Below are 14307 nucleotides of genomic sequence, written 5' to 3' on the forward strand. Positions count from 1 at the left end.
ATTCATGGTTACAAAGGCAATGGTCTCACTTGACCATTGAATTACTTAAGTGATTTCACCATTTATTTTTGTTTAAATCTTTCAATGTGTACAATAAGTAGTGTAAAAGGTAATATTTACAAAATTTAAATTTAATTTATATGTTTTTAACAATATAATGATAATTTGCATATTAAGTTATCCAATTTAATGAATAAAGACAATATAAGTTGTAAACTATATATACTATACTTTTTAAAAATCAAGTTTTTAAAGAACGTTATTTTGTGAAGGGGAAGAGTGGAGAAGTACAGGTTCCTTGGGTAAACCCTAAGAAATAAAAGATCTGAATTTTCACTTCATATTATTTATTCTACGGGGCCTGTTACACTATCTTCTGAGACTAGATATAAGTATTCCATTACTTTGATTGATGATTAATCTAGATATACTTGGGTTTATCTTATACTATCTAGAGATGAAGTGCCAAAATTGTGAGAGATTTTCAACGCATTATTTTTAGTCAATTCTAAGCTGAGATTCATATTTTCCAATCGGACATTGCAAAGAAGTACTTCTGCATTGATGTCATGGGGTTCTTTGCTTCATGTGGATCTTTTCATTAGAGCACTTCTGCTAGGACATGCTAGCAAAATGGTGTTGTTGAATGAAAAAAAAAATCATCTCCTTGAAGTAGCTTATGGTTTATTACTCCATATGAATGTTTAAAATGCTTTTGGATGGATGTTATTATATGTGTTGCATATATCATCAACTGTATACCATCTTGGTTACTAGAGAATAAGGCTCCACATCAACTATTGTTTCTTATGGCTCCTCTATCCCCTAATGCAATGCGTGTCTTTGGGTGCCATTGCTTTGTTTATAATTTGTCCTCTACTTGTGGTAAGGTCTATCTTCATGCTATTCCTTGTATTTTCCTTAATTACCCTTTATCTCAAAAGGATTACTGTTGTTATAACCCCACTTCACACAAGTACCATGTCTTCATGGGTGTATCATTCTCTAAGAGTCAACCTTTATTCTCGGTTTCTCCTTAGGGGGAAAGATAGGTTAAGGAGAAACACACTCATGGTTAATTACATCCTCTTCCTTATCCTCCTCTATTTCATATCTTTCTTCTTTTCCATAAGAGCCAGTAGAGTTAAGAGCCGTGGAACTTGAAACAATGTGACCAACACCACCAGACCCTCTAGAGGTAGATCCTCATCATCAATCAGGTACACTTGCTTCCGTTAATATGATTCTACCTCTACATATTGATTCCCCTGCTATTGATGATCTTGATGTTTTTATTACTAAGAGAAAGCGTGTTGAATCTTGTATTACTAATCATCCTATCTCTCACTTTGTGTATATTTCACCTTCATATTGTATGTTCATTTCCTTTATTGATAGTATTCATGTTCCTTAGAATGAGGTAGAAGCTTTGTCCAAACTTGAATGAACAGATGTAATGAAGGAAGAAATTAATGTATTGCACAAAAATGACACTTGGGTGTTAGTGGATCTTCCTAATGGAAAGGAACTAGTGAGATACAAGTGGGTGTTCATAGTAAGGCATAGATCACTTCGGGTCTAATTTAGTAAGTTTCACTTAGTCGTTCACTAAGTAGGGTTCAAACAATCCCAATTAGATCATACTTTGTGAAGAAAGGTGAACAAAAATTTGTAGCTTTAATTGTGTATGTTGATGACATAGTGGTCATAGGAGATTGGAAGATTGAAATACTAAAGCTAAAGAAATTCTTAGCCAGCCAATTCGAGGTGAAAGATCTAGGACCCTTACATTATTTCTTGACAATTGAAGTCACCTACTCAAAAGGGTATCTTTATTTTCCAAATGATATATATATTAGATCTATTAGAGGATATATGTAAGTTAGGGGTGAAGCCAATTGATTCACCCATTGGACCTAAGCTTCAGTTAGGAGACAGTCAGGGGGAGTCTTTGAAAAATGTGAAGAAGTTCTAGAGACTTATAGGGATACTCTTATATTTGTCTATGATCAGACCTGATATTGTCTATGCAATGGGTGTCTTTAGTTAATTCATGCATAAATGTAAGACAAATTACTTTGAAGCTATAGAAAGGATCCTTAGAAATCTCAAGAAGTTCCTAGAAGCTGATTTGCTATTCTAGAAGCAAGGGCATTTAAAGGTTAAAGTGTATGTAGATGCTGATTGGGCAGGAGCAATTGATGACAGAAAGTATACTATCGGGTATTGTACCTTTGTGGAGGGAAACGTAATCACCTAGAGAAGTAAGAAGTAAAGTGTGGTAGCTAGGTCTAGTGCTGAAGCATAATCCAAAACAATGTCTCATGGAGTTGTTGAAATCATGTGGATAAAAAACCTATTAGGTGAATTAGGTTTTGTAATTAAAAACTCCATGTCACTCTATTATGACAATAAAGCTACTATCAACATTGCTGTTAATCTATTCCTCCATGATAGAACAAAACACATTGAAGTGACAAGCATTTTATTAGAGAAAAACTTATGAGTGAAAAAGTGTGTACTCCATATGTCAGCTTAGAAGAATAACTTGTGGACATCTTCATTAAGGGCCTTCATCATGTGCGGCATAATAATTTATGTGACAAGTTAAGCATGATTGACATCTATGTCTCAACTTGAGGGGGAGTGTTGAAATAGTTTATTTTATATTTATTTTCTTATTCTGCTTAGTTAGGGCTAGATTGATATGTTTAAAGTAGTTTTATTATTGTTCTTGTACTTTAATCTCAGGAGGGGTACAAGGGTCTTTTACCTTTTATTCATGGTCATGCTATAAATATTAAGGGAAAATCCCCGATCAATATGCTATAATTTGGCTTGAGTGACAATTTGGTCCCAAAATTTAAAATGTGACAATTCAATACCTTCCGTTAATGGACTGTTAGTTATGTCTATCAAGTGTCCTCATGTGCGATTTAAAACTTTTAAAAATTTCAAAATCATCCTAAAAATAAAACATACTGTATTCTTATTCAATAAATGATATAAAACCCAATATAACAATAGAAGGAAAGGTTCCATATTAAGGGAAAATATCTTCTTTCTTGTGTCCCGTGCAATCGTATAAGGAAAGATACCATATCTAGGAAAAATAAAAAAACCCACTAGATATTATACTCACACATCCACGTTCAAACAAACGGAGAAGATAAGAATGATGGATGCATAGATGGGGGAATTATTGGGCACCGTATGTAGATGACATGTTCCACTCTGACCAGTCCACTCATGTCCACCAATTCAGACTAATTCAGGCCTAGCTGTAACTAACTTCCAAGTTTCTGCCGAACCCCTCTCCTTGTCCCACGTGATGTCCATCTTAGCTTGCTGGCTTGCCGATGATGAAGGCAGCAGTGACGATGAAGTTGATGTCGATGTGGATGATGATGTTATTGGCTTGAATATGAACAATGCATGCCTCAAACCAGGACTAAATAACCAGTCATGAACATCCCAATACACTTCAACTCTAACTTTATTAATGGAGATGGATTGATTACCTCTGAATTTCCAGTGAAGGTGTTTGACATGGATGGCTAGCTTCCCATCTACCTTTATCTCTCCATTTCTGGATCGAACCCACCAACACAACTGTTAGTATTGCACTGCTGCTGCTATTGTTAAATTCTATGGAGATCTCATGAAGACTGCTTTTGTCATGAAATTTCACTCTTGAGGTGAATTTCTTCTTGCCAAATATATACCCCTTCTTTGTTACCAATTTGGGCTCAATTAGTGCTGGTCGGCACCCTATCTTTCTGTAGGCATATTTTTTTAGATCACCGAGAAGCAATACAACCTCATCTTCGCAGGCAACGACCACATAGTAATCGGACAGCGGCTCAGTCTCTCCATTGAACTTCGCGGCTTTTAGGTCCCAGAATATTAGAGACTAAACTTGTACTTTACAGTTTTGAAGTTAGTTACTGTTAGTCAAGATTAGTTACAAGTTTGTCAGTTAGTTTTCCTTTTCTTTTTGGCTTCTTCATTTTGATGTATATAAACCTTTCTGTAATCCTTTTCAAATCAATAAAGAGAATTATTTCTCTCTCCAAATTTTGTTATGGTATCAGAGCTTCATTTCATAACCAAAAGAGACATAAGCTTCATTTTTCTTCCCTACAAATCGGAATTCGTTCATGGTTCCCCCAAAACTGGAAAAAGCTTCTCCGGTCGTTTCTTGATTGCTTTGCGGGTATCAAAGCAACAAAGAAGATGTTATTCCTACATAGAATGAGAAGATTCTTTCAAGAAAACAGAAAACCTAGATGAATTTTCTGAAATTCTCCCTTTCTTCCGCTATCCTTCACGACTGGTAGCCAATCTTTCGCTTTGTGCTTCTCTGATGCATTCTGAGTGCTTCCAAGGCTTGCGGTTGCATTGACGACGACGACGTCCACATGCTGACTACTACTATCTCTCTCAGCTGTAATTGACGCCGTTTATTCAATATTATTGCTTCTTCTTTGGATAATCTTGGTAGGGTTTTCTTGGCGTTGCTTGTTCTGATTGTCGGCGTCCCTTCGGTCTTCCGCTTGCATACATCGATGGAAGCAACACAAACGATTTCACAAAGAGTATCTATAGAAACCTCTGCATACGCTTTTGATCTGCTTGCAATTGCAAATAAGCTGGGGCTCTTAGACGGAATTTTCTTTTCTTAGAGAATTTTCTTTTCTTTTCTTGGCGATTGATCTTGCTTAGCCACAAAATTTTTTTTCTCAGAATTTAGAAATAATTGCAGATCTTTAATCCTCATCACATTGCGATTACAGATTTCACAAAATTAGTTCAATTTGATCAAGTTTTATTGCTAAAATCAGCATGGCAAACAACGAGATTCCTTCTGTTGTGCAACAACAAGTTGCAATTGCAGTAAGGCCTGAAGATACACCACCAAATCCGTTTTACCTTCATCTGAATGAGAATCCATCTCTGGTGTTAGTTTCACCAGTTTTATCAGGGCCTAACTTTCATTCATGGTTCAGATCTATGTGAATGGCTTTACTCTCAAAGAATAAGCTTGATTTTGTTGATGGAAGCATATTAATTCTTCAAAGGATGATCCTACTTATCCAGCCTGGCAAAGATGCAACACTATGGTGTATTCATGGTTAATTCATTCCTTATCACCCTCAATTGCTAAAAGTATTTTGTTGTTAGACAATGCTGTGGATATTTGGAAGGATTTGTGTGATAGATTTTCTCAAGGAGATGCTATAAGAATCTCAGAATTGCAAGAAGAGATTTATAATTTTCGACAAAATTCACTTTCTATTACTGATTATCACACACAATTAAAGATTCTGTGGGATGAATATGTTACTCTTAGATCTGTTCCAGTTTGCACTTGTGAGCCCCAATGTTCTTGTCAAGCACTCAAAGATGTTAAGAAAGCTTATCAAAATGATTATTCTATCAGATTCTTGAAAGGCTTCAATGATAATTTCTCAATAGTTAGGTCACAAATCTTCTTGATGGATCCTTTGTCCAACATTAACAAATTGTTTTCTTTAGTGCTTCAGCATGAAAGACAGTTCAATAATCCTGTGATTAAGCTTGAGGACTCAGCCTCTATGTTCTTGACTCAAGGACAAGGATATAATTACAATCAAAGACCATTTGTTTCACAAAATTCACAGCAATCTCTGTGATGTTTTTCCTCTTTTAACTCTGGTTCAGAAATCACTAATTCAAAAAGGTTCTATGCTAATACAGGATCCAAGCCAATCTGTAGTTATTGTAATACTCTAGGACATACAGTTGAAATTTGCTATAAAAAGCACAGATATCTAGTTGGTTATAGAGGAGGAAGAGGCAGATTTGGTTCAAAAGCTACGCATGCCAATCAAGTTTCTTATAACGGTGAAGTAGCATATGAAGGCACAGATGTTCCAGATTCTTCAATTCCTAATTCTGCTTCTAGTGTTCATAATGGATTCACTTCAGCCAATAATGTGGCCACTTCTCCCATTACTCAGGATCAATACAATCAGCTCATGAGTCTACTTCAGCAAGTCAACTTTGCTCCTGATTCTGCATCAGCACCTTTCTCCACACCTCAGGTCAATCAGTTAACATCAACCTTTGCTCCAATTGCTAATGAATCAGGTAAATTCATTCTTTCATGCACCATTGATGATAATAAGTCTCATCAAACACACTGGATTCTTGATAGTGGTGCAACTGATCATATAACCAATAGCTTATCCAATTTTTCAACATATACACCTGTCACAAATACACATGTCATTTTACCCAATAATCAAAAGGTTTCTATTTCTTACATAGGAACTGTTATATTCTCTTCCAATTTTGTACTTCATAATGTTCTTTATATACCTCATTTTTCTTTCAATCTTATATCTACTAGCAAGCTTATTGATTCATATCCTTATTGTCTCATTTTTCAACACAATCTTTGTATCCTCCAGGATCATCAACACTGGAAGATGATTGGATTAGCTAAAAAGGTCAATGGCCTCTACAAGCTTGTCCTACCTTCTGTTTCTTGTAATTCGTCTATTACTTGTAATCCTACCATCACTTGTAGTTCTGTTTCTGTTCTTTTTTGTAATAAGCCTACTGCCACTAATATATGGCATTTTGGAATGGGGCATTTGTCTAATCCTCGATTGAAACTTTTGAGAGCATTGGATCATTCTATAACACTACCATCTTCAAATTATTGTTCTATATGTCATTATGCCAAACAAAGAAAGTTTTCATTCCCCATCAGACAATCTAATCCTCGATTGAACTCATTCCCCAATCATTTCAAACAAAACTCCATTTTAGCTTCTTTATAATATTGCTCATTCATTTAATTATTTGAAAGTTTTTGGATGCCTTTGCTTTGCTTCTACACTTGATACAGATAGAACTAAGTTTGATATTAGAGCTGATCCTTGTGTATTTCTTGGCTATCCTTCTGCTACTAAAGGTTTTCGTTTGTATAATTTCAGAACCAAAAAGGTTATGGTCTCAAGAGATGTTCATTTCTATGAACACTCGTTTCCTTTTCATTCTAATTCTTTTTCAATAAGATAATTCAGACTTTGTTCTTCCCACAAAATATGCAGTTCCTTTAGCAAAACCCTCTCCACCTTCTTTTACATCTTCACCTTCTAATCTTCCTCACATCACAACTTTACCTGTCACTAATCAATTACCACCACTTACCACTTCTGATAATACCACTGTTGATTCACCCCTTTTTATTAATATTTCACCAGACCCCATACAAAGTACACATTTTGAAACTCAACCTAGAAGATCATCCAGACCTCATACACTTCCTTCATATCTTGATCAATATCATTGTCAAATACCAAACCTCAAAGCCAATTCTATTTTCAAAACCTCCAATCCTCACCCCATATCTTCTACCTATTCCACTCACAAATTATCTTCTTTTCATAGGGTCTTTGCTACTCAAATCTCCCAAACCAAAGATCCTAGAACCTATAATGAGGCTATAAAATCACAATGCTGGAAGGATGCAATGGCACTTGAGATCAAAGCATTAGAGCAAAATAATACTTGGGTTTTAACTGATTTACCTGCATGAAAACGACCTATAGGGTGCAAATGGGTTTTTAGAACCAAGTATCATGTAAATGGCAACATTGAAAGATATAAGGCAAGATTAGTGCCAATAGATATACTCAATAGAATGGCATTGATTATCTTGATACTTTTTCTCCAGTTGCAAAAATAACAACAATTAGATCTTTACATGTTGTTACAGCTATTAAAGATTGGCATTTGCATCAACTAGATATTAACAATGCCTTTTTACATGGTGACTTGCATGAAGAAGTTTACATGACTCTTCCCCAGGTTTTGAAACTTCTGATCCTTCAAAAGTGTGCAGATTAACTAAATCACTCTATGGTCTCAAGCAGGCAAGTAGACAATGGAATCAAAAGCTCACTGATGCCTTGTTGTCTCAAGGATTCATTCAGGCAATTTTTGATTCTTCTCTGTTCACAAAACAAGCTGGTTCTCATTTTATAGCCTTGCTAATTTATGTTGATGATGTCATTTTAGCAAGTGACAACATTGATTTGATAAATGAGGTCAAAAAGTTCTTACATGATGCTTTTAAAATTAAAGATCTTGGCCAACTCAAGTTTTTTCTTGGCTTAGAAGTTGCCAGATCCACGACTGACATTAATCTCAAGCAAAGGAAGTATGTGATTGATCTCTTGGAGGAAATAGGTTTTATAAATAGCAAGCTAGTGTCTACTCCTATGATTACTTCTCAAAGACTTGATAAAGATGCTGGTACTCCTTTAACAGATGTTACTTCCTACAGAAAATTGGTTGGCAAATTAATTTATATATGTAACACAAGGCTAGACATTTGTTTTGCTATCCAACATCTTTCTCAGTTTTTGGACTGTCCTACAGATTTTCATATGCAAGTTGTACATAGAATTCTTCGATACTTAAAAGCTAGTCCTGGCCAAAGTGTGTTCTTCTCTGCTTCATCATCTTTATAGTTGAAAGCCTTCCCAGATTTAGATTGGGCTTCATGCCCTGATACCAGGAGATCTGTCACTGGCCATTGTGTTTTTTTGGGAGATAGTCTAATATCTTGGAAATCCAATAAGCAACAGACTGTTTCCAAATCTTCCTCTGGAGCTGAGTATCGTGCCCTTGCTGTTGTTACATGTGAAGTTCAATGGCTTACTTATCTATTAAAAGATTTGTAGATTCCTCAAGTTGATCCTGCTCTTGTTTTTTGTGACAATCAATCAGTTCTTGTAATCCAGTCTTTCATGAGCGTACAAAACATATTGACATAGATTGCCACATTGTAAGGGAAAAATTGCAAATTGGTTTGATTCACCTGATGCCAATAGCTTTTGAAGACCAATTAACTGACTGTTTCACTAAGCCCTTGCCACCTCACTCATTTAATAGTTCAATTTGCAAGCTGGGCATTCAAAATTTGTATGCTCCAGCTTGAGGGGGGCTATTAGAGACTAAACTTGTACTTTATAGTTTTGAAGTTAGTTACTCTTAGTCAAGATTAGTTACAAGTTTGTTAGTTAGTTTTCCTTTTCTTTTTGGCTTCTTCATTTTGATGTATATAAACTTTTTTGTAATCCTTTTCAAATCAATAAAGAGAATTATTTCTCTCTCCAAATTCTGTTACAGAGATGTCGACGGTTTTACCTTCCACCATAAATCGCTAGGAACCTTGCTTCCTCCAAAAGTACCATGGTTTGAGCTCAACTTTGCAGCTGTACTGGTTTTCCCCGTTCTGTCCTTCAGATGGCACTGGCCAACAATCTTTGTTCTGTATACGGACAGGAAGACGTTCTGACCTTCCCAAGGTTCTCTGTGATAGTGTGAATATGATCTTCGAAGGGTTGGTTTTGGTTTTAGCGGATAGGTTGATAAAGAAAATTAAAAGATATTGAAGGGCATTTTTGTCTTTTTCACATGCAATACTGGATCGCGGGACCAAATTATTTCTCGAGAGCCAACTGTACTGATCAGAAATTTTCCCTAATATTAATGTAATCTTCTTTCTTTCTTCTCTTCTACCTTCTCTCTTCTCTCTCCCTCTCCCTCTGCCTTCCCTTCTCCATGTTTACTGCTGTTCCTTCACTGTTAAGATACGTATTATAGGTGGGGCAATCAGTGTTGTGGGTTAATACGTATGTTGTGGGTTATCAAACTTGCAGTGGCACTGACCTGTACTTCTACTACGACCCCCCTAGCAATTCCATGCCTGATGGTTTTCCACAGGGATGCAGTTCTGTACAATTCCCCACGGATGCCCTGAGCCAATTACCCAAATTAACCGGCATGACGGATAGAGTACATCTGTCGACTCTTTTGGCCACCGGCTATAGTCTTCAGTGGAATATACGCGCAGGGAACGTATCCAACAGTGGAACAGGTAATATAGATCCCCATGCACATGCCCATCTGATTTAGCTTTTCCATTCTTCCCCTCTTTTAACAAATTTAATAAAAATAATAAGTACTTCCTCTGTTTTAATCTGCAGTAGTTTGAGGAGGATTTCCTATTATTTTCTTTTCTTTTCTTTTTTTTTCCTTCTTTACACAATCAATAGCCATGGACTCTAATACATAGACCTAAACGAAAATCCCTAAGTTGAGTGCCATTCAGATGAAGCTTCTATTTCTTTTGTTCTGAATGGTACTCAAGGGTTTCCGTTTTCATGATCGGACTTTTTAATTTCATAACTATATTTGATTTATATAATTTATTTTGCTCAGCTAAAACTCTGTCACTCTATTTCCATAATCATATTTTCAGGAAAGGCGAAGCTATGGGTATGGATACCGATTGGTGCAGCAGGTAATGTTATAATTATATGCAGCCATTAATTTATCCTTTTCATCTGCTTTTCTTTTGGTAAAAATTCATTTTCATCGAAGAATACTGAGCGATCAACCCGTCAGTATTTCAAACATGTTTAATACCTAAAATTTAAAAATCTGTTTGTCTCAACATCAAAGAGGATAGAAAAATAATTTGAATGTGAATTTTACGTTTTTTTTTTGGTGAATAAATATATTAACGTTACACAGAAATAACAGAACAATCCAAGTTTAGAATATCTTTCAACCACTGGGGAGGCTCCAAGCCTCCAACCACCAAAAAACCTCTTACTATTTGCTTATTGTTGATTTTACAGGAACATCCATCATTTCCTAATGCTCCTCTTCGATCTGAGTAAATCTTTTAAATATTTGCTTATTGTTGATTTATAAAATTTCATAAGAACAAAGAATCTCTCTCTCTCTCGTACACACACACACAAAATAATAATGCCATATTTACATCTCTTTTGTTTTTGCCTGGTCAGTTATCATTGTGATCATAGTCCTACTGGTGATGAAGAAGAAGATATCTCCATTACGTTATTCAATTTTGAATAAATCAAGCAATAGCAAAGAAGTCAAGCTAAATGGTGGCGGTGAGGAAGCTAAGGAGATGAGGGAAAACCCCAAAAATAAGAGAGACCCCTCCAGCAGTGAGCCACTTAAAAGCCAAGTGGAAAAAAATAATATAAAAGAATACAGTCATTGTCAACTGGATGAAATAATACAGAGGGACAAAATGTTGGGTGGAGGAGCGTATAGTGAAGTATACGAAGGATTGCTACCTGAAGGCACAAAGGTAGCTGTGAAGTTATTAAAAAGGCGGGACGGTAATGAAAAAGATTTCAAGAATGAGGTCTTAGGAATTAGCGCGGCTTCCCATATTAACATCCTCAGGCTTAGAGGTTATTGTTCAGAGAAAGATGTAGTAGCCCTTGTCTCCGATTATATGCCCATGACTCTGCTCGACTGCATCACTGGACTTGATTGGGAGAAACTATACAAAATTGCACTTGGCGTTGCTAGAGGGCTTCGTTACTTGCACATGGAGTGCCCTAAACCGATTATTCATCTTGACATAAAGCCTGAAAACATTCTTCTAGATAAGGATTTCACTCCAAAGATCTCCGACTTTGGCTTTGCTAAGCACAGTCTCAAAAGGAAGGATACCAAAACGGAAAAGGAACCCAGGGATATGCCTCTCCGGAACTTTACCCTAATGATGAGAAACTACCTGTTAACCCAACTAACAAGTCAGATGTCTATAGTTATGGAATGACGTTGCTGCAAATGCTTGGAAAACATCTTAAGATGAATGTCGAATTTGGGCAGCTTCCGTATGAGATACATGATTATGTAACAAAAAATGATAATAAAGGACGAGATACTATTTCCCTTGAACAGGATGAAAATGTGGAGAAGTTGTGTATTGTGGCTTTGTGCTGCATACAGAAAGATCCTGAGACGCGACCTGATATGGAAAAAGTTTGGATGTCGTTTAATGGAAGCTTTAAATTGACTATTCCAACCAAGACTAGCCTTTGGGTTGTACCTAAGCAGTAGCAGGTGCGTGCATATATAGTAGTAATGTTTTACTATTCTTTGTATTTCATGCTTACCAAAGCATACTTTTTGGCACCTTATATCCATCCTTTTTTTTCCATTTAAGCCATGACAATTTAAAAGTATGAAATAGAAGATTATTTTTGCAAAACAATATCAAATGAAGTCAGTATATATACCCACAAAACCCCATATACCCCTTTAGAAGATTTTATTTTTAGAGCTGTTTTGTTTCTTGTCTCCCTAGTGTGGGTTTGGCTCGTTGGGCCAGATGGAGGCTGTGGTTTTGATGCTGATCCGGTGGGTCTGTATGACTGCTGGCCTATTTTTGGTGCTGTACAGTTTCACTGTTTTACTTCTGGGCTTGATTTCTTCCCTTGGAACCAGACCCTTCTTATTTCCTGTTTCCTATTTAATCCATTCTCAAGCAATGGTTCAACCCAGGAGTTTCAGTTGTGAGGAGAGATTCTTGACTACATAGTGTTTATTTACTAACATATATTTTCAAGGGTAAAATACTTAGACTTACCTCCTCAAGTTTATGCTATATACTAAGACCTCCCTTTCGTGGATGATGTCCTATGACAATTGCAAAGACCTCCCTTTCGTGAGCTATTTGTTCATTCGGGATTTCCTACCCACTTTCTACTTGCCACCATGAATTGGAGCCATACATCTCTATTATGAATTAAGAGATGTGCTGTTCCAATTCACAGGAGGTTGTAGAGTGTGGGTAGGAAATTTTTATAAGAAATCTGGGCTCCTATTTGATAAGTATTGATTGCATGTCTACTCATGTTCCCTTAAATTTTTCTAATGTTTTTCAAAAACCCAATATTGTCCCCCTACAGCGAACTGATGGTTTTGGTGTCTAATGATGCTTTATGGCTTAAACAGGGGAGAATGAAGAATGAAGAATAAGAAAACAAAAAAGAATGGAGAGGAAAAGAGAAGAAGAGAGAGAGGTGGAGGACAAGGTTGGTCCGGTTCATAATCGGGAGGTTGAAGAAAGTAGATGAACGATGTTGCATCCTGCTCTGATAATGACAACTGTTTTTGGTCAAAACTACAACGCATGGAATGGCAAAAGCACAAAAGAACAACAAGCACCGATTAAGAGGAGTGGTGATTCAATCTATGTTATGATGGGATCTATATGTATGTCCATTTGTCAACAGAAATTCTATTTTTATTTCATTTCCTCCAGATTTTGAGTTTCATGGAGTGTATGGGTACTTTTACATACACAATGAGAATCCATTTTTGGATAATAGTATGGAGCTTAAGTTGATGGCAAAGAAACAACTATAAAAGTAGTATATATCTCTGAAACTAAATCTATTTTAATTATTTTCCTTGACACGGCATTTATTTTTGGTGTAAATACTTATTGATGTAAAAGAACATCTATAGAGTTGAACACCGATTGGTTTAAATGAGGGAATTATTGTAACTTTGAAAAGCATGGCTTTCTTTATAATGTTTACCTTAATTTTATCAATATTGTATTTATATTGATTATCGATGTAAAGCTCTACCATGAATGAAATTTACATGTAAAACCATACTTCATCCAAATGCTAACAAATACAAAACGAGAATGAGGTTTTACAACAATCCTTATTTACACTGAAAACAAACACAACCCAAGTAGATTAGGTTCAGTCGTCTTTTGTATAGTTTTTGATGAGGGGCAATTTGGTCTTCCCAATGGAATTATGACATGTAGCATCTCAAAACAGTTGGGTGACACCTCAATGCGACAAAGTCAAGGAGGTGCACCTCAAAACCAATCTGAGCACCTCATACACAACTCAGGCACACCTCAACAGGGCGGCTAGCAACACCTCATTCAGGGCCAACCTACACACTTGATTATAAATGTCTAATTTTTGTATTTTATATGATAAATAAATTAAAAAAAGACATCAATATGTAGACAACACTTGCATTTTTTTAAATAATTAAAAATACTATTTTAATATTAAAAAATAAAAAATAATATTTTATTGATAAAAATATTAAAAAATTAATATTTAAATAATGTAAAAAGAGTTGAGAAGGAGAACTATTGGACCTGTGCTAGAATTAACATTAAAACTTATTATTTTATTAATAAAATATTAAAAATTTAAGAATTATTAAAAGATTAAATAAAATGAGAGTAATTGGACCAATGTAATGCATGTGTGTTACAGTAAAACCAAATTGTCTACACTTTAGGGTGGACCATCAACGAAAAAATATTATGGATGAGAAATTGGGGTGTTACTCATTCTTGTCCAAGCTATTTTATGGGTGGAGAGCATCCACATATAGCAGAACACCATACCTTACCATGGATGGGACCAA

At 35.7% G+C, this 14307-nt stretch overlaps 2 protein-coding genes across 3 annotated transcripts; both read left to right on the forward strand.

Moving 5' to 3' along the window:
• Positions 1-4845: 4845 nt before the first annotated feature.
• LOC148790002 (uncharacterized) lies at positions 4846-8741 on the forward strand. The gene is made up of 8 exons (XM_088893842.1): positions 4846-4959; positions 5064-5671; positions 5810-6338; positions 6456-6552; positions 6899-6964; positions 7730-7863; positions 7929-8348; positions 8529-8741. Exons 1-8 carry the CDS (start codon positions 4846-4848, stop codon positions 8739-8741), a joined length of 2181 nt encoding a protein of 726 aa, XP_088749968.1.
• A 339-nt stretch (positions 8742-9080) lies between these two features.
• LOC104601665 (LEAF RUST 10 DISEASE-RESISTANCE LOCUS RECEPTOR-LIKE PROTEIN KINASE-like 2.2) lies at positions 9081-13161 on the forward strand. Of its 2 annotated transcripts, XM_088892718.1 has the most exons (5): positions 9081-9940; positions 10325-10366; positions 10707-10744; positions 10878-11958; positions 12853-13161. In XM_088892718.1, the coding sequence occupies exons 2-4, from the start codon at positions 10338-10340 to the stop codon at positions 11669-11671; spliced, it is 861 nt and encodes a 286-aa protein (XP_088748844.1). In that variant the 5' UTR covers positions 9081-9940; positions 10325-10337; the 3' UTR covers positions 11672-11958; positions 12853-13161. The 2 variants fall into 2 exon arrangements, with proteins under 2 accessions (XP_088748844.1, XP_010263406.2); XM_010265104.2 differs by lacking the exon at positions 10707-10744.
• Positions 13162-14307: the final 1146 nt, after the last annotated feature.

The sequence above is a fragment of the Nelumbo nucifera genome, chromosome 8, assembly GCF_055504915.1.
Source record: "Nelumbo nucifera cultivar China Antique chromosome 8, China Antique-T2T, whole genome shotgun sequence".
Taxonomy (NCBI): domain Eukaryota; kingdom Viridiplantae; phylum Streptophyta; class Magnoliopsida; order Proteales; family Nelumbonaceae; genus Nelumbo; species Nelumbo nucifera.

Excerpts from the sequence above, each read along its gene's own strand:
- LOC104601665 (XM_010265104.2), top strand. The coding sequence starts at position 9,766 with ATGCCTGATGGTTTTCCACAGGGATGCAGTTCTGTACAATTCCCCACG. Across the intron at positions 9,941-10,324 it reads CGTATCCAACAGTGGAACAG|GAAAGGCGAAGCTATGGGTA; the intron begins GTAATATAGATC and ends TCATATTTTCAG. Across the intron at positions 10,367-10,877 it reads GATACCGATTGGTGCAGCAG|TTATCATTGTGATCATAGTC; the intron begins GTAATGTTATAA and ends TTGCCTGGTCAG.
- LOC148790002 (XM_088893842.1), top strand. The coding sequence starts at position 4,846 with ATGGCAAACAACGAGATTCCTTCTGTTGTGCAACAACAAGTTGCAATT. Across the intron at positions 4,960-5,063 it reads TGAATGAGAATCCATCTCTG|CATATTAATTCTTCAAAGGA; the intron begins GTGTTAGTTTCA and ends TGTTGATGGAAG. Across the intron at positions 8,349-8,528 it reads TTACTTCCTACAGAAAATTG|TTGAAAGCCTTCCCAGATTT; the intron begins GTTGGCAAATTA and ends TCATCTTTATAG.